Here is a 20,973-nt window from a genome sequence, read left to right on the forward strand (position 1 = left end):
CCATAACATCAGCACACAAGATAAGGACAAGCTGAAGCAATCCATAAGCCAGTTATAGAAGACACTTAAAGGGTTCCTGCACACAGCAGAGAAAGAAAGTCACAAACACCAAAGCTCAAAAAACAGCAAACTTCAGGGGAGACATAAATGAATGAATTAAAACATGTCCAGCAAACCACCAATAGTATGGACAGAACAAGTAATATTCAGACAACCAGGAAAACCAGCAGGAATCAGCAAATGCTTCTAAATAACCTAAATGTAAATGGCTTACAGGTTTTTATTTTATTAGGCAAATTAACCTAATTTGCAATTAGGTTAATAAATCTAAATGTAAATGGTTTCAACTTTCCAATTAAAAGTTACAGGCTACCTAATTGGATTAAAAGAAAATATGCAAATGTTTGTTGTTTTAGGAAACAGGCCCATGGGTCAACACACAGCTAAAATGTGTAAGTTGATGTAGTTGGTAACTGGAACTTGAAGACAAGCAAGAATGATGATACTCATGTCTGACAAGGTAGAGTTCAAGCCAAATTTAGTCTGAAGTGACAAAGAAGGCCACTACATGTTAACAGAGAAAATCCCATCAGTAAGTTGTAATAATTATAAATACATAAGCACCAAACAATGGTATATCCAATAAACACTATTGCACATAAAGGGACAGAGAGGTCCAGATACTATAGTAGTGAGTGATTTCAACACCACACTCAGCAACAGCTGGGTAATTCAGATAAAACAATTAACAATGAGGGGCTGGAGAGATTACTAAGTGGTTATGAACACCTACTGTTCCATCAGAGAACCAGAATTCAGATCCCAGCACCCTTATCTGGGGGCCAACAGGGCTCTAATACCAATGGATCCAGTGCCCTCTTCTGGGCACAAACACACACACACACACACACACACACACACACACACACACACCTTTTTAAAAACAGAGAAATGTTAAACTGTCTTATAGATCAAATAAGCTTAACAAACATCCACAGAACACTTCATCCAAAAGTTGAAAAGTACATTTCCTTCTCAGCATTTCATAAAATTTTCTTTAAAATGAATTATTTCAGGCCACAAAACAAGTCTTAACAACTTTTTAAAAAAGTAAAGTGATATGTTATATCTTACCAGATAATAGGGTAAAACTAGAAACCGAGGCTGGAGAAATGACTTAGCAGTTAAGAATATGTACTGCTCTTGTGGAGGGCCTGAGTTTCGTTCCCCACACCCATGTTGGCCATTTCCCAAATGCTTTTAACTCCAGCTCCAAATAATCTGATGTCCTCCTCTGGCTTCAAAGGGGACCTTTACTCATATGCACATACATACACAGACACAGACCTGAGCATGGTTAAATTGAGTTCTTTAAAATTAGAAATCACTAACAAAAGAAACTACTCAAAACTTAGATATTGAACAATACATCTTGAATAATCAATGGAGAAAATGTTAGAATTCATAGAAGAGAATATAAATGAAAACACAGCTTATCAGAAACTTTGAGATACTGAAATCAGGGTTCTAAGAGGAATGTTGGTATCTTCCAGTGTTTGCATATAAAAGTCACACAGACTGCCAAGAAACAACTTAATAATGTACTTCCAAGTCTTATAAAACCAAACAAAAAAATCCAAAAGCAGGAGATGGAAAGAAATATTAAACATCAGGGCAGGAAATGATGAAATGGAGGCTAAAAGAACAATAGAAGAAATCACAGCAGCAAAGAGCTAGTTCTCTGAAAAGATGAACAAGATTGACAAATTTGTATCCAAAGAAATCAAAAGTAATAGTGAAGACCCAAATTGATAAAATTATAGATAAAACAGGACATAATATAGCAAGGCAATCCAGAGGATCTGCGGCAGAGAGATGGCTCAGTGACTAAGAGCACACACTGCTCTTGCAGAGGACCTGAGCTTGGTTCCCAGCACCCACATTGGGCAGCTGTAACTCTGGTACAGTAGATCTGACGCCCTCTTCTGGCCTCCAAAGGCACCTGCACTCATAGCACCCCCCCACAAACACACATAATCAAAATAAATATGAAAAACACAGAGAAATCCAGCAGGCCATTAGAGATTAAGATGAAAATGTATAGTCCTTGCCACAGACAACTGGGAAGTCTAAAATAAATAAGTTCCTAAGCACACATGCAAAATTAAATTATGAGGATATAAATAACTTAAATAGATTTATAATGAATGAGAAAACAGAAGCAATAATTAACAATTCCCCGACCAAGATAAATCTAAGACCAGATGGATTCAGTGCTTGAATTCTGCTTGGCCTTTAACGAAGAATTAACATTTATGTGCCTTCCTACTTCATAAAACAGAAAGAGAATGATTATCACTGAATTCATTGTACAAAGTCAGTGATACCCTGGTAACAAATTCACATAAGGACAGAACAAAAAAGAAAACTATAAACCAACTTTCCCGATGAATATAAATGCAAATTTTCCCCAGATGATACTTGGAAACCAAATCAACAACACATAAAAAGGTCATGTGCCATGATCAAGTTGGTTTTATTCCAGGGATACAAGAAAATTTCAACATATGCGAATCATTTAGTGCAATAGAGTATATAAGTATACTGGGGACTAGAGGTTACATGGTCATTTCCATTGATGTAGAAATTGCCTTTGGCAAAGGTTAGCATCCCTTCATAATAAAAGTATTGAAGAAATCAGGAACATAATGAAGGCTAACCATGACAACCTGTAGCCAGAATTATACTAAATGGGAGAAAGGTGAAAGCCTTTCATCTAAAGACAGCAACAAAGAAAGTATCTTCTCTGTTCATATTCCATATGGCACTTGAAGACTTAGGCAGAGCAATCAGCAGGAGAAAGCCACAAAAGGGACACAAATAAGAAAAAGGTCAAATTATCCCTATTTGTTGATGATAGCATGTTATACTTAAAAGGCTCTAAAGAATATCAGAAACCCTTTATATCTGGTTATCACTTTCATAATATCAGAAGGTTATAAAATTAATATCCAAAAACTCAGTACCTTTATTGTACACCAATAATGGACATGCTAAGAAATATGTTAGGGGAAAAGTTCCAGTTTACAATAACTTAAGAAAAATAAAAGACAAACACCTAGAAACAAGCCAACTGTGGTTTGAATGAGAATTCCCCCATAGGCTCATGTTTGAAAGCATGGTCCCCAGTTAGTTGAACTGTTTGGGAAGGATTAAGAGGTGTGGCCTTGTTGGAGAAGGTGTGTCTCAAGGGTAGATTTTAAGGTTTCAAAAGTCCTTAGCAGGCCCAGTCTAGCTTGTTCTCTGTCTACAGCTTGCAGATAAGATGTGAGCTCTCAGCTACCACTCCAGCACCACGCCTGCTTGTGTACTTCTATGCTCTGTACTGGGATGGCCATGGACTAACCCTCTGAGACTGTAAGGGGGCCCCTAATTAAATGCTTTCTTCTAGAAGTTACCTTGCTCATGATGTCTCATCACAGCATTAGAACAGTAACTAAGACACTATCCAAGGAAATGAAAGACCTACACAACAAAAATTTTCAAATCCTGAAGGAAATCGAAGGAGACATTAAAGATGGAAAAACCTTCATGCTCATGAGTTCACAGAATTAATATTGTGAAAATGGCTGTTACTTCAAATGATCAGTCCAATTACTATCAAAATTACAGTGACATCGTTCAAAGAACTAGAAAAAAAATCCTAAAATTCATATTGTGTGACAAAACTTTTCTTAGGGAGCAAAACACTTATGCCTACCCATCCCAGACAGGAAGCCCAAAGTGTTGATTCCAACAAAGTCTAACTTGGTGAACCAGAGTTTTATTGGGGTTACTTATAGGAGCAGAAATTGAAGGGACACTAGCCCACTTGAGCCTGTGGCTCTGGTAGGCCTTGCCCTTCTCCCCCATTCCCTCTGCCTTGCTAAAAACTGTTAGGTTACATCCCTAAAGGTAGCCACCAAGGTCTATTCCCTTATTTGGTCACTCTTTCCTCCCAAGGCATAGGAAAATGGTGGTTTACAAAAGTAAAGGTGGAAAGCCCTGTTAGGATGAGGTATTTAATTTTAAGTTGGGCGTGACAATTAGGTGAACCAAAAGGGGCTTTGATTTCTGGATTTCAGTACCATTTTCCTATGCTCCACATCTATCCCCCTCTATCCAGAGGCAGTACTGTCCCTCTGGGGCAAATACTCCTTCACCCATTCTCTTGTCTCCTTCCACTTCTCCCCTGGCCCTATCTCCTTTACCACCACATTCTAGACCATTCTAAAACAGACCTCCCCTTCTTCTCTTCTTAAAAATCACACCTGCAAGGTCATTTGCAGCTGTTTTTCTGTGTGAGTCAGAAAAGAGCCACTTTAACTTTTCTTCCATGCTTAATAAAGGATCTCTGCAAAAACAGGTGTTTGGGTGTGATTTGTGACTAATCAGGGATTCAGGAAGAAGCCCCTACTGTGCAGGGGCTCCCTTCAGAAATAACTCAAAGTAGCTGCATTACCAAAGCCCATCCCAGCATCCGTTGACAGCTCACAAAGCTGGGAACCTGGAGCACAGACTGCAGCAGCTCAATAGGCTGGAGAGTGGTCTTTTCAGATGACTGAATTGGACTACACCTCTTCTAGTCAGCTTGACTGGTTTCTACTTCTTTCAGGCAGCTGATCTGGTCTGTGAGTTTTCTTTACTGCTTGGCTTGTCTGGGAATCTTCTTTGCAGCTTTCACCACTTTCTCTGGAAAGCAGGTGCTTAGTGAATCTGGTCAGTTTTAGGGACTTCCTTAAACGACTTTGACTTGTTTACCTTTCCTGTTAATGGAGCTTCCCTGCAGGATAGAATGTTTCAACATGGGAGGAAGCTGTAACATAACATCTTTTGGACACAGAATTAGTCAAGGCTATTCTGAGTAAAAAGAGCAAAGCTAGAGTGTTTCAAATCACATTACAGATGCATAGAAATAAAAACAGCCCTGTGCTGGGACAAAAACGAGCTTATAGAGCAATGAGCTACCATAGAGAACTCAGAAGGAAGTCTACACACACAGATACAGTTACCTGGTGCCCAAAGCATGCTTTGGTAAAAGACTGCCTCTTCCCAACAAATAGTGCTGAGAAAATGGATAGCCACACGCAGAAGAATAAAACTAGATCCCTGTTTCTTACCTTAAACAAAATCAAATCTCAAATGGATCAAGAACATTATTATAAGACTTGAAACTTTGAACTTTCTAGAGAAAAATATAGGAAAAACTTCAAAACATGGGAATAGGCAAAGTGTTTCTGAAAAGGACTCCAACCTCCCAGGAAATAATTGCAATGACTGACAAATGAAATTGCATGAAATGAAAAGCTTTTGTATAACAAAGACCTAAGAGACAGCCTATACAATGGGAGAAAAATCTTTGTCATTTCTACATAGAGTATATCAAGAACTCAGAAAATTAGGTCAGTCATGGTGACACCAGCCTTTCATCCAAGCAATGGGAAGACAGAGGCAGGCAAACCTCCATGAATTTGAGGCCAGCCTGGTGTATATAGTGAGTTCCAGACCAGTCATGGTTATAGTGAGGCTTTATCTCAACAAACAAAACCAGGAATTAAAAAAAATTAAACTCACATGCCAAATCAAGGAAAAACACACTCCACCCAATCAACAAATAGGCAAATGAATTGACCAGAGTTCAAACATAGGAGAAAAAATGTTAACATCCCTGCAAATTAAAACTCCACTGAGATTCCATCTCACTCCAACTGGAAGACCCTCATCAGGAAACCAACACACACTGCCATGGACGCAGTGGGGAATGTACATTTACACAGCATTGGTGGGAATAAGGCAGAGTATCCACTACTGAAATCAGTAATGAGGAACCCCAGAAACCAAACAAAAGTACCATAGATCCAGTGTCACTACTTTTAGACACATATGCAGAGCAAGTTAGCCCACCATAGTGATACTTGCATGCCGATATTTATTGTGATAATATTCAAACCACTGCTTTACAGAGTCAGTCTAGATGTCCAGCAGACCAGTGGGCAAAGGAGATGTGGCACAGATGCTCAATATAGTTTTACTCAGGATATAAAGAAAAATAAAATAAAATCATTTGCTGGGAAAATGTATAGACCTGGAGAACCTCCTTTGAAGCAAGCAAACAAATGAAAAGAAAACCCAGATTCAAACACATGCATCACATTTTCTCTCATATGTAGAATCCAGTGTGTGTGTGTGTGTGTGTGTGTGTGTGTGATGAAACTACTTTCATGTGAGACTCTTTAGGGCTAGGAAGGGAACTGCTGGAGAGAAAAGACAAGAAAGGTGTGGAGAGCTGCACCACACCGCGCCTTAAAGATGGCGCTGGCTTCCGCCTTCCACCATCCCGATGGTGAGTGCCCTCAGTAACAAACAACTCCTTATTTGGCATGCTCCTATCCCGCCAGGGTCACGCCATGATCATCAGATTGCTTACACGTGCTGTTGCACCAATGGCTTATGCATACGTGGCCATTCAGGGTTGGCTGGCCTCGGCTATTTAGGGAGCAGGAGGGGTTTCTTCCGTGGCTGCCTTTCCACTGTTCATCAAGGTCCTGAGTAAACTGTCTGCAAGAAGGGTTCCTGAGTCGCGTCTTCCTTGCTGGTCGAGGTGGTCGTGACAGAAAGGATAATGGGGTGAATATGAACCAATCATGTGGTTCAGTCATATGGAAGCATCATGATTTTGCAAAATGAACATATACTAATCTAAAGTATAAAAGAACACAAAATAAATATCATGTCTCACTCCAAGGTCAGTTCTTCACAGTGTCTCAAATTTATCCTGTAAGTTTATTGGGATGTAGAGGGGTTGAAAACATTGTGGTCATTGCCCATGTGTGTCTTCCCAGCTGAGCCGATATGGTTCCTTTCAACCAGAGCTGGGGTCCATTCTTTTGGGCTTCTCTTTAAGGCTACTGCACATACTGGGGAGAGGCTTCCCACATTCCCCTTGCTGGGCGAGAGGGAACAAGTGTCTCTATCGTCAGTGTGATCAGGCACTGATAGACTTTCTAAACTAAAAGAGGCAAGTGTGCTATAAGCAACTGGAATTAGTTGGAGGAGTGGCAGGAGGAAAAGGTTCACTTGCTAACAAACAAACAATTGCTCTGAAAGCAAACGGAAGTAAACAAAGCTCTGTCTGGATGCTCTAAAAACAAAACGGCAGGGTATCTAACCAGTGCAGAATAAACACATGGACCACTGACAAAACACTAGGACGATCCAGGCTCAGGAGGAACTCAACATTCACCTGAAGAGGTAGCTTAGACAGGCCAGAAGGCTTTGTGTCCATCTGGGTGAATCCTTAAGTGAAAGTGGATCACAGTTGGACTAAACCAGAGAGTTTAGCCCTTTTGTATTTTAAAGGAAATGAGGAAACAAAAACCAGTAAAGGCCAAGGAAGGAGTTGGGGGAATCAGGTTGAATAAAACATTACATTCATGTATGGAATTAATTTTAAAAAATGGGGGGCTGGAGAGATGGCTCAGAGGTTAAGAGCACTGACTGTTCTTCCAGAGGTCCTGAGTTCAATTCCCAGCAACCACATGGTGGCTCACAACCACCTTGAATGAGATCTGGTGCCCTCTGCTGGCATGCAGACAATTGTATACATAATAAATAAATAAAATATTTAAAAAAAATGAAATTGTGAAGAAAATGGACATATAGTCTGGCCAAAATGTGAGGAGTCTGATTTCCTCCCCCACCCTGCCAGTGGCTATTATTATTATTATTATTATTATTATTATTATTATTTGGTTTTACGAGACAGGGTTTCTCTGTATTGTTTTGGAGGCTGTCGGTCCAGCCTGGCCTCGAACTCACAGAGATCCGCCTACCTCTGCCTCCCGAGTGCTGGGATTAAAGGCATGCGCCACCACCGCCCGGCTTCCTGCCAGTGGTTATATTACAGTTTATGGAAAGCCATGATACAAAAGTTAGAACATATGAAGATTTAATGGTAAGATACCCAAACTGGTCCCTTCCAAGACAAAACAGACTAGGGCTCCGGGTTGCTCTGTTCTGTTCTATTAGAGAACAGTTACTTAGTTCTACTTTAAAACAAAACAAAACAAACAAACAAAAAAGCTTTAAGGTTTCAGTGCATTAAATAGGGTTTTAAAGATTTCCCATTTAAAAAAGAAATAGGTAAGGTGAGTGAGGGAAACTGGAGAAGTAACTAACTCAGCATTTAAGAGCACTTCCTGCTCTTCTAGTGGGCCCAAGTTCTCCTGCACAGTTCCTTGTCAATGAATTCCTTTCTTTGACAGGTGCAGAATAGAAGTCCTTTGTTATCTCTTCTTCAGAAGTTAGCTTCAGCTCTGATGATACCTGCAGATGTGTTTAACGTTAATCTTAGAAGCGAGACAAATGTTTATCTCTTCTTCTAGGGTTTCAGCATAGATCGCTGTTACAGATCTAAAAATGATGGCAGCCTGAAGAAACGCTTCCACACTTGGGATGGAATGAGAGGTCTCACGTTTTTGTTTGTTTTTTGAAACATGTGTAACTTTGAAGTCTATCCTGGTACTTGCTCTGAAGACCAGGCTGGCATCGAACTCACAGAGATCCGCCTGCCTCTGCCTCCCAAGTGCTGTGAATAAAGGCGTGCACCACTAACGCCCGGCTTGAGAGGGCTCAAGTTTTGACTCGATGAAAGAACTTTTGAGACTTCCTAAAAAGGGGAAAGAGAACGATGGTCGTTTTTGAGTTAGGTGCCAAGAGGAGGGTAGGATTGCAGCCTGTGAAGACTTAGAGGAAGTCACCCACAAATATCTGGGAAGTGGTTGTAAATAAGTGTTGAGATACAGATTTTTGGAATAACTTTTCAGGTTTTGAGCGCAGTCAATAGTCACTTCTACACTTCATTTAAACACCCTTGCGCAATGGCGTCACCCGGACTATAAACCCCACCCAACTCAATTCCGCGCCTGCGCAGCGCGCGTGCGTGCCGCCGCAGCTGCCGCCGCGCCCTTCTCTGGGCGTCTAGATTCCCTTCTTTGCGGCCCCGCCCAGGCTGCCCGTGACCTGCCTGGGCGCAGGGAACGGGAAGTCGGAAGGGGTAAGAAGTCCAGTTCGTCATGGGGCTGTTTGGGAAGACCCAGGAGAAGCCTCCCAAAGAGTTGGTAAGGGCGAGCGACCGGGGAGCCTGCGCGCTGGGCAGCGGAGCTGGGGACGGCCGGCCACGCTCTCAGGCTGGCCCCTATTTCCGGGGCCTTCCACTCGGTGGAGGGGCCGAGGGAAGAGTTTGGGAGCGGGCTGTGAGGAAGAGCGCGCACTCGCTGCTCGGCACCCGTCAAGGGTGGGAAGGACCAGTTCCGGAGAGCCTCGGCCTCGCCCCCTCGGCGCTGAAGCGCGACACAGCCGGGCCCTGAGAAACCACTCCCCCCTGTGCGCGGTGGTACGGGCCGCCCGGAACCTTTCTCACGCGTAGGCTCCGCCCCCACGCCGTTCTGCGGACCACCAGACCGGAAGGTTTTAAGCGTTGAATCGGGTCAGGAATCCTTGAAGGTCCAGGCACCTGCAGTGTATTCTTCGCTCACCTGTATGTGCAGGAAGCCCGACTTCTGTTTACTTCAGAGGCGCAGTAGTTCTGCCAGGGCCCTATCCATAAGAATGCTACCGAAATGCTGCTCTGAACTCTAAGATCTGCCTATAGTTACTCTGGGAGCCAAGCTTATGTTTGAGCCCTACCTACTTTCTTGGCTCAGTGACCTCGAGAAACTTGTTCGAGCATTCTTAACCCAAATAGTGCTGCTACAGTAATTGGCCATTAAAAGATGTAAAGTTTGATGGTGAAGGTGCCTTGTTACTCAAAACACAGATCAACAGCACCCGAGCATATTAGACTTGCGGGGTGCCATTACAGACCTACTGCATCGGATTTTGAATTCTGACTATCCCCAGTGGTTAGTATGTGCCCTGAAGTTTGAGAAGCCTAGCTTCTACAGCGCTCAAACTTGGCCCTCAGATCCTTGAGTAGGTGGCTTTACCTGTTCAGTTATAGGAGTGTAGCTGTCGAGCCAGTCTCATTAATCAACTCTGCCGTTTTCTGGTGCATGTCCTATTTCTTAGATGGTTACCCTCCTGGAAGAGAAATTGACACCCCGTTCTTAGCAATTACATTTATCATTTAAAATAACGAACGTGTTATATTAGTAATGCACATACCAGGCATAAATTTAAGTAGTCGTGAGACTGTTTCTTTAGACTCTATCTCGATTTATGGGTGACAAAGCTAAGTCCACACACTAGTAATTAGTATACTTGAGAGGAGTATACAAATACCTCAAAGTAGGCATCTACATAATGTTTTAAAATGAAACCGAGTGCTTATCTAGTTTAAGCTCCAGAAATTCAATTTTATACTGCTGAGAAGAATGTCACAGGTGAGTGCTCTTAATAAAAGGTTTTAATAGGTGCGGTGGGGCATGCTCCAAGTTCAGCTGCTTGGGTAACTGGGGAAGGAATATTCTTGAAGGCAAGAGTTTGAGGCCAGACTGGGCAGTTACTCAGAAAACAAAGATTTTAGGGGAAAGTCTGGATGTTGTAGAGTTTCTGAGATATTACTATCTATCTATCTATCTATCTATCTATCTATCTATCTATCTATCTGTGTATCTATCAATCAATATATCTATCTATCTATCTATCTATTTATTCCGGACAGGGTTTCTCTGTAGCTTTGGAAGCTGTCCTAGAACTCGCTCAATAGACCAGGGTGGCCTTGAACTCACAGAGATCTGGCTGTCTGTGCCTCCCAAGTGCTGGGATTAAATGGGTGCACCACCACTGCCCATTGCATTTAGTTTTTAAATTTAATCCCTGCATTAAACAAATAGCAGTGTAAAGGAACAGATCTTGGAGTTGACTGGTCTTCATTCTGCGTGGCCTGTGACTTGTGCTTGGCTTTTTCTTCTGTGTCATTTTCTATGAAATGGAAAGTTGCATGTAAACTTGATGAGATCCAAGTTAAACAATTTTTGCAAGAATGCTTCTCAAGGAAGCTGTGAACTAGATCATGTTAAAAATAAGTTCTGGGTGGAAACAAAAGAGATTACTACTTCAGCTGAAGTTTGCTGTGTCTGGACAAGGCAAACCTCATTCTTGATCCAGAAGGTGTGCTCAGGAGATTGAGCCCACAGAGACAAGAGGTGCTGCTCTTGGTTTTATTCTAACTCAGGTGGTAACTGTGTCTTTTCCACACTGGCTGGGGTCTGAATTCACAGTCTAACTCAGTTGGCTAGACTGGAAAGAATTGTCTCACATGAAATGAAGGAGGGGAAAAGGGTCACTGCTTCATCTAATTCCTGGAATACAGCAGGTGGCCTTTGTGTAAACAAAGATTTTCCCTGGTGTATGGGGGATTGAAACATTTGTATAAAATACTTGCAAGATGGGGAAGATGAAAAGATTTGAACTTCTAATTGTAAACACAAGTTTTATTAGTATACGATAGAAAAGACTCATTATTTCTAGCATATTACACCATAAGGCATATGATGTGTAATCTCATTTTGTTTGCTTGCAGACAGGGTCTTGCTGTGTGTGCTGGATGGTTTGTATCAACTTCACACAAACCTAGACATATCTGGGTGGAGGAAATTGCAACTGGGGAATTGCCTGTAGGCAAGTCTGTGGTATTGTCTCACTAATGATGGATGTGGGAGGGCCTCACTCTCTGGGCTGTACACCCGTAGGCAGGTAGTGTTGGCTAGTCCTCGTGGCCTCTGTTTAAAGTTCCTGTCTCCGGGTGCCTTACTTCTTCCTGTGTTGCACTACAGCTGTAAGTTGAAATGTACCTCCAAGTTGCTTTTGATGTTTATCACAGCAAAATAAACCAAACTAAGACATCATATAACCCAGGCTGGTGATCCTTCTAAATGCTGGTATTACAGGTGTACCACTATGCTTGGCTCTTACTAACTTTGGTCACCTGCTTCAGGTCATGTCAGCTAGATAATCTATTACAGTTTTCCTTTTGTGAGAGGCCATTTACTTGGATTGAGTATCTGAATTAGACCCATTAGAATCTACCAAGCCCACATAATTAATCATGGTTGTAAGAAATGCTGCAGACAAGTAATTATAAAGTGGTAACCAGTTGACTAGTTACTGAAGCTGTAGTACTTGTCTTGCTTTCTGGTTCTCTTCCATTTGTCTCTAAATGCCATCTTATATTATTGGTTGGATTTCTCAGAACTTGCTTTGGTTCTGGGAGTGGCCTGGTTTATGACTAGGTTTTGTTTGGCTTTGCTCTAATAAACTCAATTTCATTGGTGTAAGGAATTTTCTCTTAGCACTAGCATGTAACGTGAGGGATGCTACATTGGTCTTAGATGGATTGACTATGCAATCTCATTAACTCTCTTGAATGCCTTAGCAACTTTTTGTACCTCTTTTCTGAATCAACTGGCTTTGAATGGTTTTCTGATAGATGATTTCCTTTCTAATTCTATCATTCCTTTCTTAGTTGTTAGCTGACAGTCTTCAATAAAGATCCTCCTCTTGCTAGTTAAGCTCATTTGGTTACCTGGACAGACTTTGTGCTAAAAAGGCAAGAGAAGTAAGTGCCCAGTTGCTTTTTCCTTAATCACTGATATTTAGAATAAGGGGTTGGCATAGTGGTTTTCAGAAATGTGACATACTTTTTCTCTCCAGTGCCATTTAGGCTAGATTTTAATATGTTTTTTATGTCACAGTCACTTTTCACCATTATTTTGTGTGATGCTGAAATGCAAGTTTGGTAGGTGGTGCTACACAGTTTCTGTCTCCTTTTAACATAATCTTAATGATCTTTGAGTACTTCCTTGCTTCCTAGTATAATATGTATCTTGGTGTGATTTGTATGTTCCCATCCTGGAACCTGAAATCTGCCATTTCTCTTATAATGGCAGTACAGTTCAGCACACAGTTCTAAATGGGATGTATTGTGCAGTATTTGTACACTGAGTGGAGATGTATTGCTGTGATTGGTGTAATAAAAAGCTGAACAGTAATGCCAGGTGGTGGTGGCGCATGTCTTTAATCCCAGCACTCGGGAGCCAGAGGCAAGTGGATCTCTGTGAGTTCAAGACCAGCCTGGTCTACAAGAGCTAGTTCCAGGACAGGCTCAAAAAAAAAAAAAAAAAAAGCTGAACAGTCAATAGTTAGGCAGGAGGTATAGGTGGGACTTCTGGGCAGAGGGGGGGAGAGAGAGACAGAGACAGAGACAGAGAGAGACAGAGAGAGAAACTGGGAGGAGAAATCTAGGCGTGTGGTGAAGCCAGTGAGACTCTGATGAAGTCGGATGTACGGTACAGAGCAGAGGTAACTGAGCCACGTGGCAGAATGTAGATTAATAAAAACAGGTTAATTTGAGTTATAAGAGCTAGTGGACCAGCCTAAGCTAATTTATTATAATTAACAAATAGTCTCCATGTAATTGTTTGCGGGCTGGTGGTCCAAGAAAGTCTGATGAGACTCTTGCTACAGGGATGTTCCCATTAAATCCCTCTCTCAAAGCTTAGGGAATCCTGTGGAAGAGTAGGCAGAGGGAATGGAGGACACCAGAATAACATGGTCTTCTAAATCAACTGAGCAAACTCATAGGAATTCACAGAGACTGAGTAGCCTATACAGGCCTGCATCTCATATATATATATATATATATATATATATATATATATATATATAGCCTTACGTTTAGTATTTTTATGGGTACTCCTGAGTGTGTGAGCAAGTGGATCTCTAAATCTTGTGCCTCCTCTTAGGGCTCTTCCTTTCCTTCTGTTGGTTTGCCTTGTTCACCAACTTCCATTTGATGGCTCTTGTTTTATCATATTTTATTTGTTATATTCTGTTGTTATCTCTTAGAAGCCCATTCTTTTCTAATGAGAGATACAAAGGGAGTGGATCCAGATGGGAGAGGAGGTGGAGAGCACTAGGAAAAGTAGAGGGAAGGGAAATTGTAATTGGGATATATTGTATGAGGGAAAAATCTATTTTTAATAAACAGAGGAAAATAAACATATTGAAACTATATATATATGTATACACACATATATTTTTGTTCAGTTTATATTTTTCACATGGTAGCTTTCAACCATCCCTGACTCTGGGTCCAGGGGACCTGGTGGCCTCTTCTGAACTCCTTGGTAAAAAGGCATACATGTAGTATACAAATATGTAGGCAATACACCTATACACGTAAATATATCTAAATTTTTTCAAAAGTTAAATAAATGGTTTTTATTTATTTTTGTGTAGTTATAAAAATCTTTCCATCTGTGGTAGTTTTCTTTAATTTACAGTCTTAGCAAAATAAAAATTCATAGTTTCAGTTTAGATAAAAATGTCAGCCCTCCTCCTTTCTGATGATTGCTTGTGTCTTTTAAAACTTAATTTTAAAGATTTATTTTTAAGTTAGGGGTGTGTGTGTGTGTCTGTGTGTTTGTGTGATTGTGGGTGTATACATGTCAGGTGCCTGATGCATTGGGTCTCTTAGAGCTGGGAATCCCAGGGTCCTTTCTGCTAGGCCAACTCTCCAGCCTCATTTCTTGTATTTTAAGGAATCTTTCTTTAACTTGACATCATTAATATATTTTCCTCCTTCTATAGACCTGGGGCTTGAAGAAAGGATTTCATGGTGTATAATAGGCAAGCCTTCTACCACTGATCTGCATCTCCAGCCTTTTAATTATATCTGATATAACAGTTTTTCATTTCATATTTGTGTTTTATTTAATATTTATTTTATGTATTGAGGACTCTGTCTGCATGAATGTCTGCAGACTAGAACAGGGCATCGGATCCCATTATAGATGGTTGTGAGATGCCATGTGTTGTTGGGAATTGAACTCAGGTCCTCAGGAAGAGCAGCCAGTGCTCTTAACCACTGAGCCATCTGTCTCTCCAGCCCTCATGTTTGTGTTTTTAATCAACCAGGAATAACCTTCAGGGATTGGTGGAACAGGAATTTGGACAGTTGGTTTTTGTGTGTCATTTGTCTCAGCACTGATTGTAGGTGATGCCTTCCTGTTGGTTTCAGTTTCCTTCACCTACTTTGTGTGTGGCATATAATAGACTCAGTGAATGAATTTGAAAAAAAGCACTTAATCTTGATGGTCTGAAACTTTCTGTAGATTCCTTATGGTTTTCACAGCATAGTTTAACTTACTAATTGATTTTTTAAATGTATTGGTGCATTCCTTATGTTTTCTTTCACTTATTTAAATACCTTTGATTTGTTAGTAAAATACTGTTGAAACTATGCAACTGTTGAATTTCTTTTTGTCTGTCTTGAATTCTGTCTACTGTATCTTTACAGTCATGAGTCTTGTATGACACATTTTATTGAGCTCTTGGTCTTGGACTGTGTTTCTTAACCCTAAAAGATTATTAGAATCCTCTGGATACATGTAAAATGCTAAATGTCATCTGGGCCGCTTCAGTCCAGTTAAATTGGCATTTTTTATTTATACTTAAGTATAGCCAAAGTTAACAGCAAACTCAGATGGCCATCAGTAGATGAAGAAAGAAACAGAGTTGTGGTGTGTACATATAATGGAATGCAAATAAGACTTAAAAAGATTGAGATACTCATATATGCCACAACATGGGTAAACCTTGAAAACAAGCTATGAAATGAAAGACTTTTATATGAAATATTCAGAATAACCAATTCTATGTAGACAGAAAGCAAATATTGGTTGCCAAGGAATTGGTGATAGGGAGATAAAGGGTTATTTAAGGTGCAAAATCTGTGTTTCATGGTAATGAAAAAGTTTTAAGGATTGATGGCAAGTTGTGCTAAATTTTACAATCAGTTATATACTTGAATATGATTAATTGCATATTATATTAATTTCATTTAAAATGTACATAAACCTAATGTAATACTTTAAAAATTGTGCTACCTTATAGTTTTATTTTTGGTGTGTGTGTGTGTGTGTGTGTGTGTGTGTGTGTGTGTGTGTGTGTGTGTGTGCCATGCCTGTTCATATGGCAGAAGAGAATTTCAATTATCCTGGAGATTTGGTTTTTGGTTTTTCAAGACAGGATTTCTCTGTGACTTTGGAGGCTGTCCTGGAACTAGCTCTTGTAGACCAGGCTGGTCTCGAACTCACAGAGATCCACTGGCCTCTGCCTCCCGAGTGCTGGGATTAAAGGCATGCGCCACTACCCCCCTGGCTCAAGTGTCCTGTTTTGTCACTTTCTGTCTGGAGACTAACCCTGAAGCCCACCATTTTAACTAGGGTCACTCGGCCAGTGAACTCCAGGGATCCACTTATATTGTCCCCCACCATTGGGCTTATAAGCAGTCTTGTTCATGCCTGGCTCTTTAGTGTTGAAACATTTCTTTCAGTGGTATCACTGTTATTGTAAATATTTTGCAGATTTTGGTAAGTAATTACTAAATATTAAACTTGAAATTTAATAGAAATACATCTTCTTTTTTTTTTTTTTTTTTGGTTTTATGAAACAGGGTTTCTCTGTATTGTTTTGGAGGCTGTCGGTCCAGCCTGGCCTCAAACTCACAGAGATCCGCCTGCCTCCTCCTCCCAAGTGCTGGGATTAAAGGCGTGCACCACCACCGCCCGGCTAGAAGTACATCTTCTAATGATAGGAAAGTTTAAATGCAGTTTAATTCATGTATATGTGGGTGAATGTAACAGGGTTCAGTGTTCTATTCCTCTAGAATTAATATAGAATTTTAAAAATAGACTTAAGTACTGTAAAACCTTTTAGTAAGTAGCTGGTAACGGAAGGACATTGAAGGAGCAGAGTCACTCAGTTCTTCTGAGTCATGTGCCAAAAAGCACACAGTCATTTAATATAAATTTTACTTTTAATGATCCATAAGCTGGACACCTCAGATTTTCCTTCAGTGTTTTTTGAAAAAAATTGAAGAATTGGAAAACAGTTCACTTGCATGAGAATGTGCTAGTTTTTAGTTACCTACACTACTATCTCCAGTTGGCTACATTTAGTGCCTTAGAGATTTTAACCTAATGGGAAAAAAAAAACATATAAGAAGATGAGTTCCCTTGGGAAGGCACAGGAGGAGGGGAGGGAAAGGGAGAGGAACCTGGAACTGACTTGTGAAACAACCTGGTTTCTAATCTAAATTTAGGCTTAAAAATAAAAAAAAATGTAACAACAACAACAAAAAGATGAGTTCCCAGTATTAGGCAGAGTAATTTTTAAAATAATTACGTGTGAACGATGAAGCTCTTCAGATGTCCTGTCTTTGCCCATGCACCATATGAGAAGCACTGTGTACCACAGTCTTTTGTACAGCGCTCTCCTTCCCTGCTAGCCTTTAAACAGTTTGCCTATGTACTGTAAATAAAGGAGCTAGTTCAAAAAAGGCCCTAAATGTCTTTCTTCACAACTAAAAATAAAAAAATCATGTCTAAACTCAATCTAGAATTCCTAAAACGTGCAAAATTTGCTAGAAGTGTTTGCTTCTCTGACAAATTCCTATCTAAAATTTTCCCCAGGTCAATGAATGGTCATTGAAGATCAGAAAGGAAATGAGAGTTGTTGACAGGCAAATAAGAGGTAAGTTGCTATTTTATGTTTCCTTTTCTATATTCTAATGCTATATTTCATTTTAGCACATATATGTAAACATATATACATTATAAGACATAGTTCATTCCCAAACTAATTATGTGTAGATATTCTCATTATTTTGTTTTCTAATTCTATACTTAGTATAGAAAGGGAATGATTGAAATAGACTATATTATAAGAGAAAACTCTTGGTGCTTGAAACAAAAGTCTTTTATGAATTTTAATTAAATAAATTTTGTGTAAGAAAGCAATGCAATTTCATTATCTCTATCTCTGAGAATTTCAACATAACTTTAAATTGGGAACAATACATTTCTGAGTGAAAGTTACTGTTTTTAGTACCATTTGAAATTAAGGTAAGTGGCCAAGAAATGGTAATGCTTAAAGTTTTTTTAAAAAGTTTTATATATTTTGACAATTTCATACATATAAACAATGTATACTGATTATACTCACCCCCGATGCCCCTCCCATTTACCTCAGGCAGTCCCTGTCATCTTCCCCCACTCAATATCCATATCTGCACCCCACACCCATTGTAATCCATGGAGTCCAGTTAGTACCATCTGTTGGAATGCTGACTCTCTTTGTTGACTTGACCTTGTGCAGGTCTGTGCAGGCATCCGTAGCTGTGGTGCGTTTGTGTGCAATGGCCATGTCATGTCCAGAAGACATTTCACAGTACTCTTCCACATGCTTACATTATTTCCACCCCTTCTTCTGAGATGTTCCCTGAGCTTAGCATGGGATGTTGAAATAGCTGTCCCATTTAGGGCTGAACACTCCATAGTCATTTATTCTCAGCACTTTGACTAGTTTTGAGTTCCAAGTTATGAGGCCAAGGTGGAGGGCAGCACCCATCTATCAACATGATCATTTAGCAGCCCGTCAGTAGGAAGTTTCACTGTAGGGCTTAGGCATCCTGAGTAATGGGAACCAGGTTTAAAGTATCAGATACGAATTTCCCCTTATGGATCAGATGTCAGATCCAACCCAAAAGCTATTGGTTACCCCACTGTTAAACTAGTGACGATGTCTTGCCTGGTAGGTCAGTATTGTAGAATGCAGGATTGCCGCTGGAGAATGATGTTGGTGGCTTCCTTCCCACTCCACAGTGGCCTGCATAGCACTTTCCATCACTTGAAGCTAGCCAGTAGGGAGGAAGTTTTCAGGTGGATTCCAGCTACATCTTCTAGCTAAAATATGTCATGCCTCAGCAGTTCTGGCAGACAGCCAAAAAGATAGTTTGCATTGTTTCTAGTGCTTCTGGGGTTTTTCCTGTTACCATAAGCAAGCCTGGTACTAAGATTTTTATTTACTAATCTACCTTTTCTGTTCATCCATGCCAGCTATCTGTATTTAAATACCTAAAACATTTTGTTGTTGTTTATTAAGACAGGGTTTCTCTGTATAGTCCTGGCTGTCCTGGAACTCCCTCTGTATGCCAGGCTGGCTTCAAACTCATATATCTACCTCTCTCTGCCTCCCAAGTGCTGGAATTAAAGGCTAGTGCCACCACACCCTGCCTGATTAGCTTGCAAAATAGTTTCCGTAAGAGTTTTTACAGCCTCAGTTTTGGCAAATGCCCTGTATGCCTCTCTGGTCCCACTCTATCCTTCCTTAAACCTCCAATATTCCCAGATACTCCTTTTATAGGGATTCTGCTATCCTCTTTCCTCTTAAAGGATTTTTAAAACACCTTCATGAACAGAAAAGATTAAAACCAGATGGTATTACAGCATCACAACTTTAAAAAAGAATTAGGGATGAGAATTCTATTCCCAGCTTCAATAATTGATTTTAGTCTTACTCTTCTATTTCAATTGTAAATGAAAGTTTGAACAATGAAAGTTGAACTATGAAACAACCACATCCCACGTTGAACAGATGATACTCTTGATTTTCTGTTTAGGAATACTTTCTTGAATGTGGCACATGGGAAGGATTCCAGAAAGAGCATGGGGGTCTCATTGAGTTGAAGACTTGGATATTAGGGATGAGCAAGGCTAAAATATGTGATGCAGGATAATAGAGAAAAGGAATATAGCCAGGGAAAGAACTCCAGGTATCTCCTTGCTATCTGGGTCTGGCTGAACACTGATCTATGCTTACTTATAGAGATATGTAGCACGAGTTCTAATAGGTTTTAATAATAAAAACCCAGGCCAGGCGGTGGTAGCGCACGCCTAAGAGACTGAGCTCCTGTCTCCTCCCACATTATCACTTCTTCTCTCCACCCAGCCATCTCACTTCCTGTCTGTCTGCACAGACCTCCATACCTCTGGTTAACTAGGGGCGAGCTCCACCCTCTGATCTTCAAGCAAGCTTTATTTGTTAGAGTACAAAGAAGATACCACTACAGTGATATTTGCAGAGGCTAGACAAAGAATAATTAATGGGAATAGAACAAATACCAGGGCAGCCACAATGAGATATTTACTACTGTGTACCTAACAGGTAACTGTTAACAAAAGCAAGCAAACAAACAAAAAAACAAAACCAGAAAACAGCACGTGTTGGCAAGCATTTGGTGAAATTAGAACTATGTACCGTTAATAGGAACATAAAACAGTGCAACCACTTTGGAAAATGTAGAATAGCTCCCAAGGAAATTACAAGTAGGACTATCAGGTCTGGCATGGTAGCACACACCTTTAATCCAAGCCATTAGGCTCTATGGGAGTTTGAAGTCAGTTTATGTAGAAAGACCCTGTGCTCCCCCCTCCCCAAATTATCATATGACCCAACAATTCTCCTTTTGGGTATATACACAAGCAACTAAAGGCAGGGTCTTGAAGAGATATTTGTAAATAAATATCCCTGACAGAATTAGTCATACTAGCTGATGTTTTTTATAAGATTAAAAAAAAAGTGTGTTACACAACAGAATATATATATATAGTATGTAATATATATGCTATGTTGTGGATAAAAAATAAACATAGTTACTTAAAACCAGAAAAGTAATGATGTTGCTCTATTCCACATTCAAAAGGAGATGGGGTATCCTTCTGTGTACATATTGGTTGATGAATAAAACAGTGGTTGATCAGTAGTGAGGCAGGAAGTATAGGCAGGGGCTACTAGACAAGGAGAATTCTGGGGAGAGGACAGAAAGAAACTGCCAGGGAGATGTCATGTAGCTGATGAAAGAGTAACATGCTGGAACATTCTCTGGTAAGATGTGGCCATGTGGCAATACATCATTTAATAGAAATGGGTTAATAGTTAAGAGAGAGCTAGCCAGTAAGAAGCCTGAACCATCGGCCAAACAGTTTATAATCTCTGTGTTTATTTGGGGCCAAAAGGCTGTGGTACCAGGCAGAACAGAAACTCCGTCTACAACAAGGTAACTAAAATAGTCACTTTCTAAGACAGTAG

General features: G+C 40.3%; 1 protein-coding gene across 2 annotated transcripts in view; it reads left to right on the plus strand.

The window, feature by feature from the left end:
- The first annotated feature begins 8,986 nt into the window (after positions 1-8,986).
- Positions 8,987-20,973, plus strand: part of LOC106021602 (charged multivesicular body protein 3) — a 29,470-nt gene continuing 17,483 nt past the window's right edge. The window contains exons 1-2 of one of the 2 annotated variants that reach the window (XM_040737789.1): positions 8,987-9,158; positions 17,517-17,577. In XM_040737789.1, coding sequence (XP_040593723.1) covers positions 9,114-9,158; positions 17,517-17,577 — 106 coding nt within the window. In that variant the 5' untranslated portion in view covers positions 8,987-9,113. Of the gene's footprint in view, positions 9,159-9,534; positions 10,422-17,516; positions 17,578-20,973 lie in introns of those variants that run through there. The other variant, XM_040737790.1, reaches the window with a different exon arrangement.

The sequence above is a fragment of the Mesocricetus auratus genome, unplaced genomic scaffold, assembly GCF_017639785.1.
Source record: "Mesocricetus auratus isolate SY011 unplaced genomic scaffold, BCM_Maur_2.0 Super-Scaffold_100676, whole genome shotgun sequence".
Taxonomy (NCBI): Eukaryota; Metazoa; Chordata; class Mammalia; order Rodentia; family Cricetidae; genus Mesocricetus; species Mesocricetus auratus.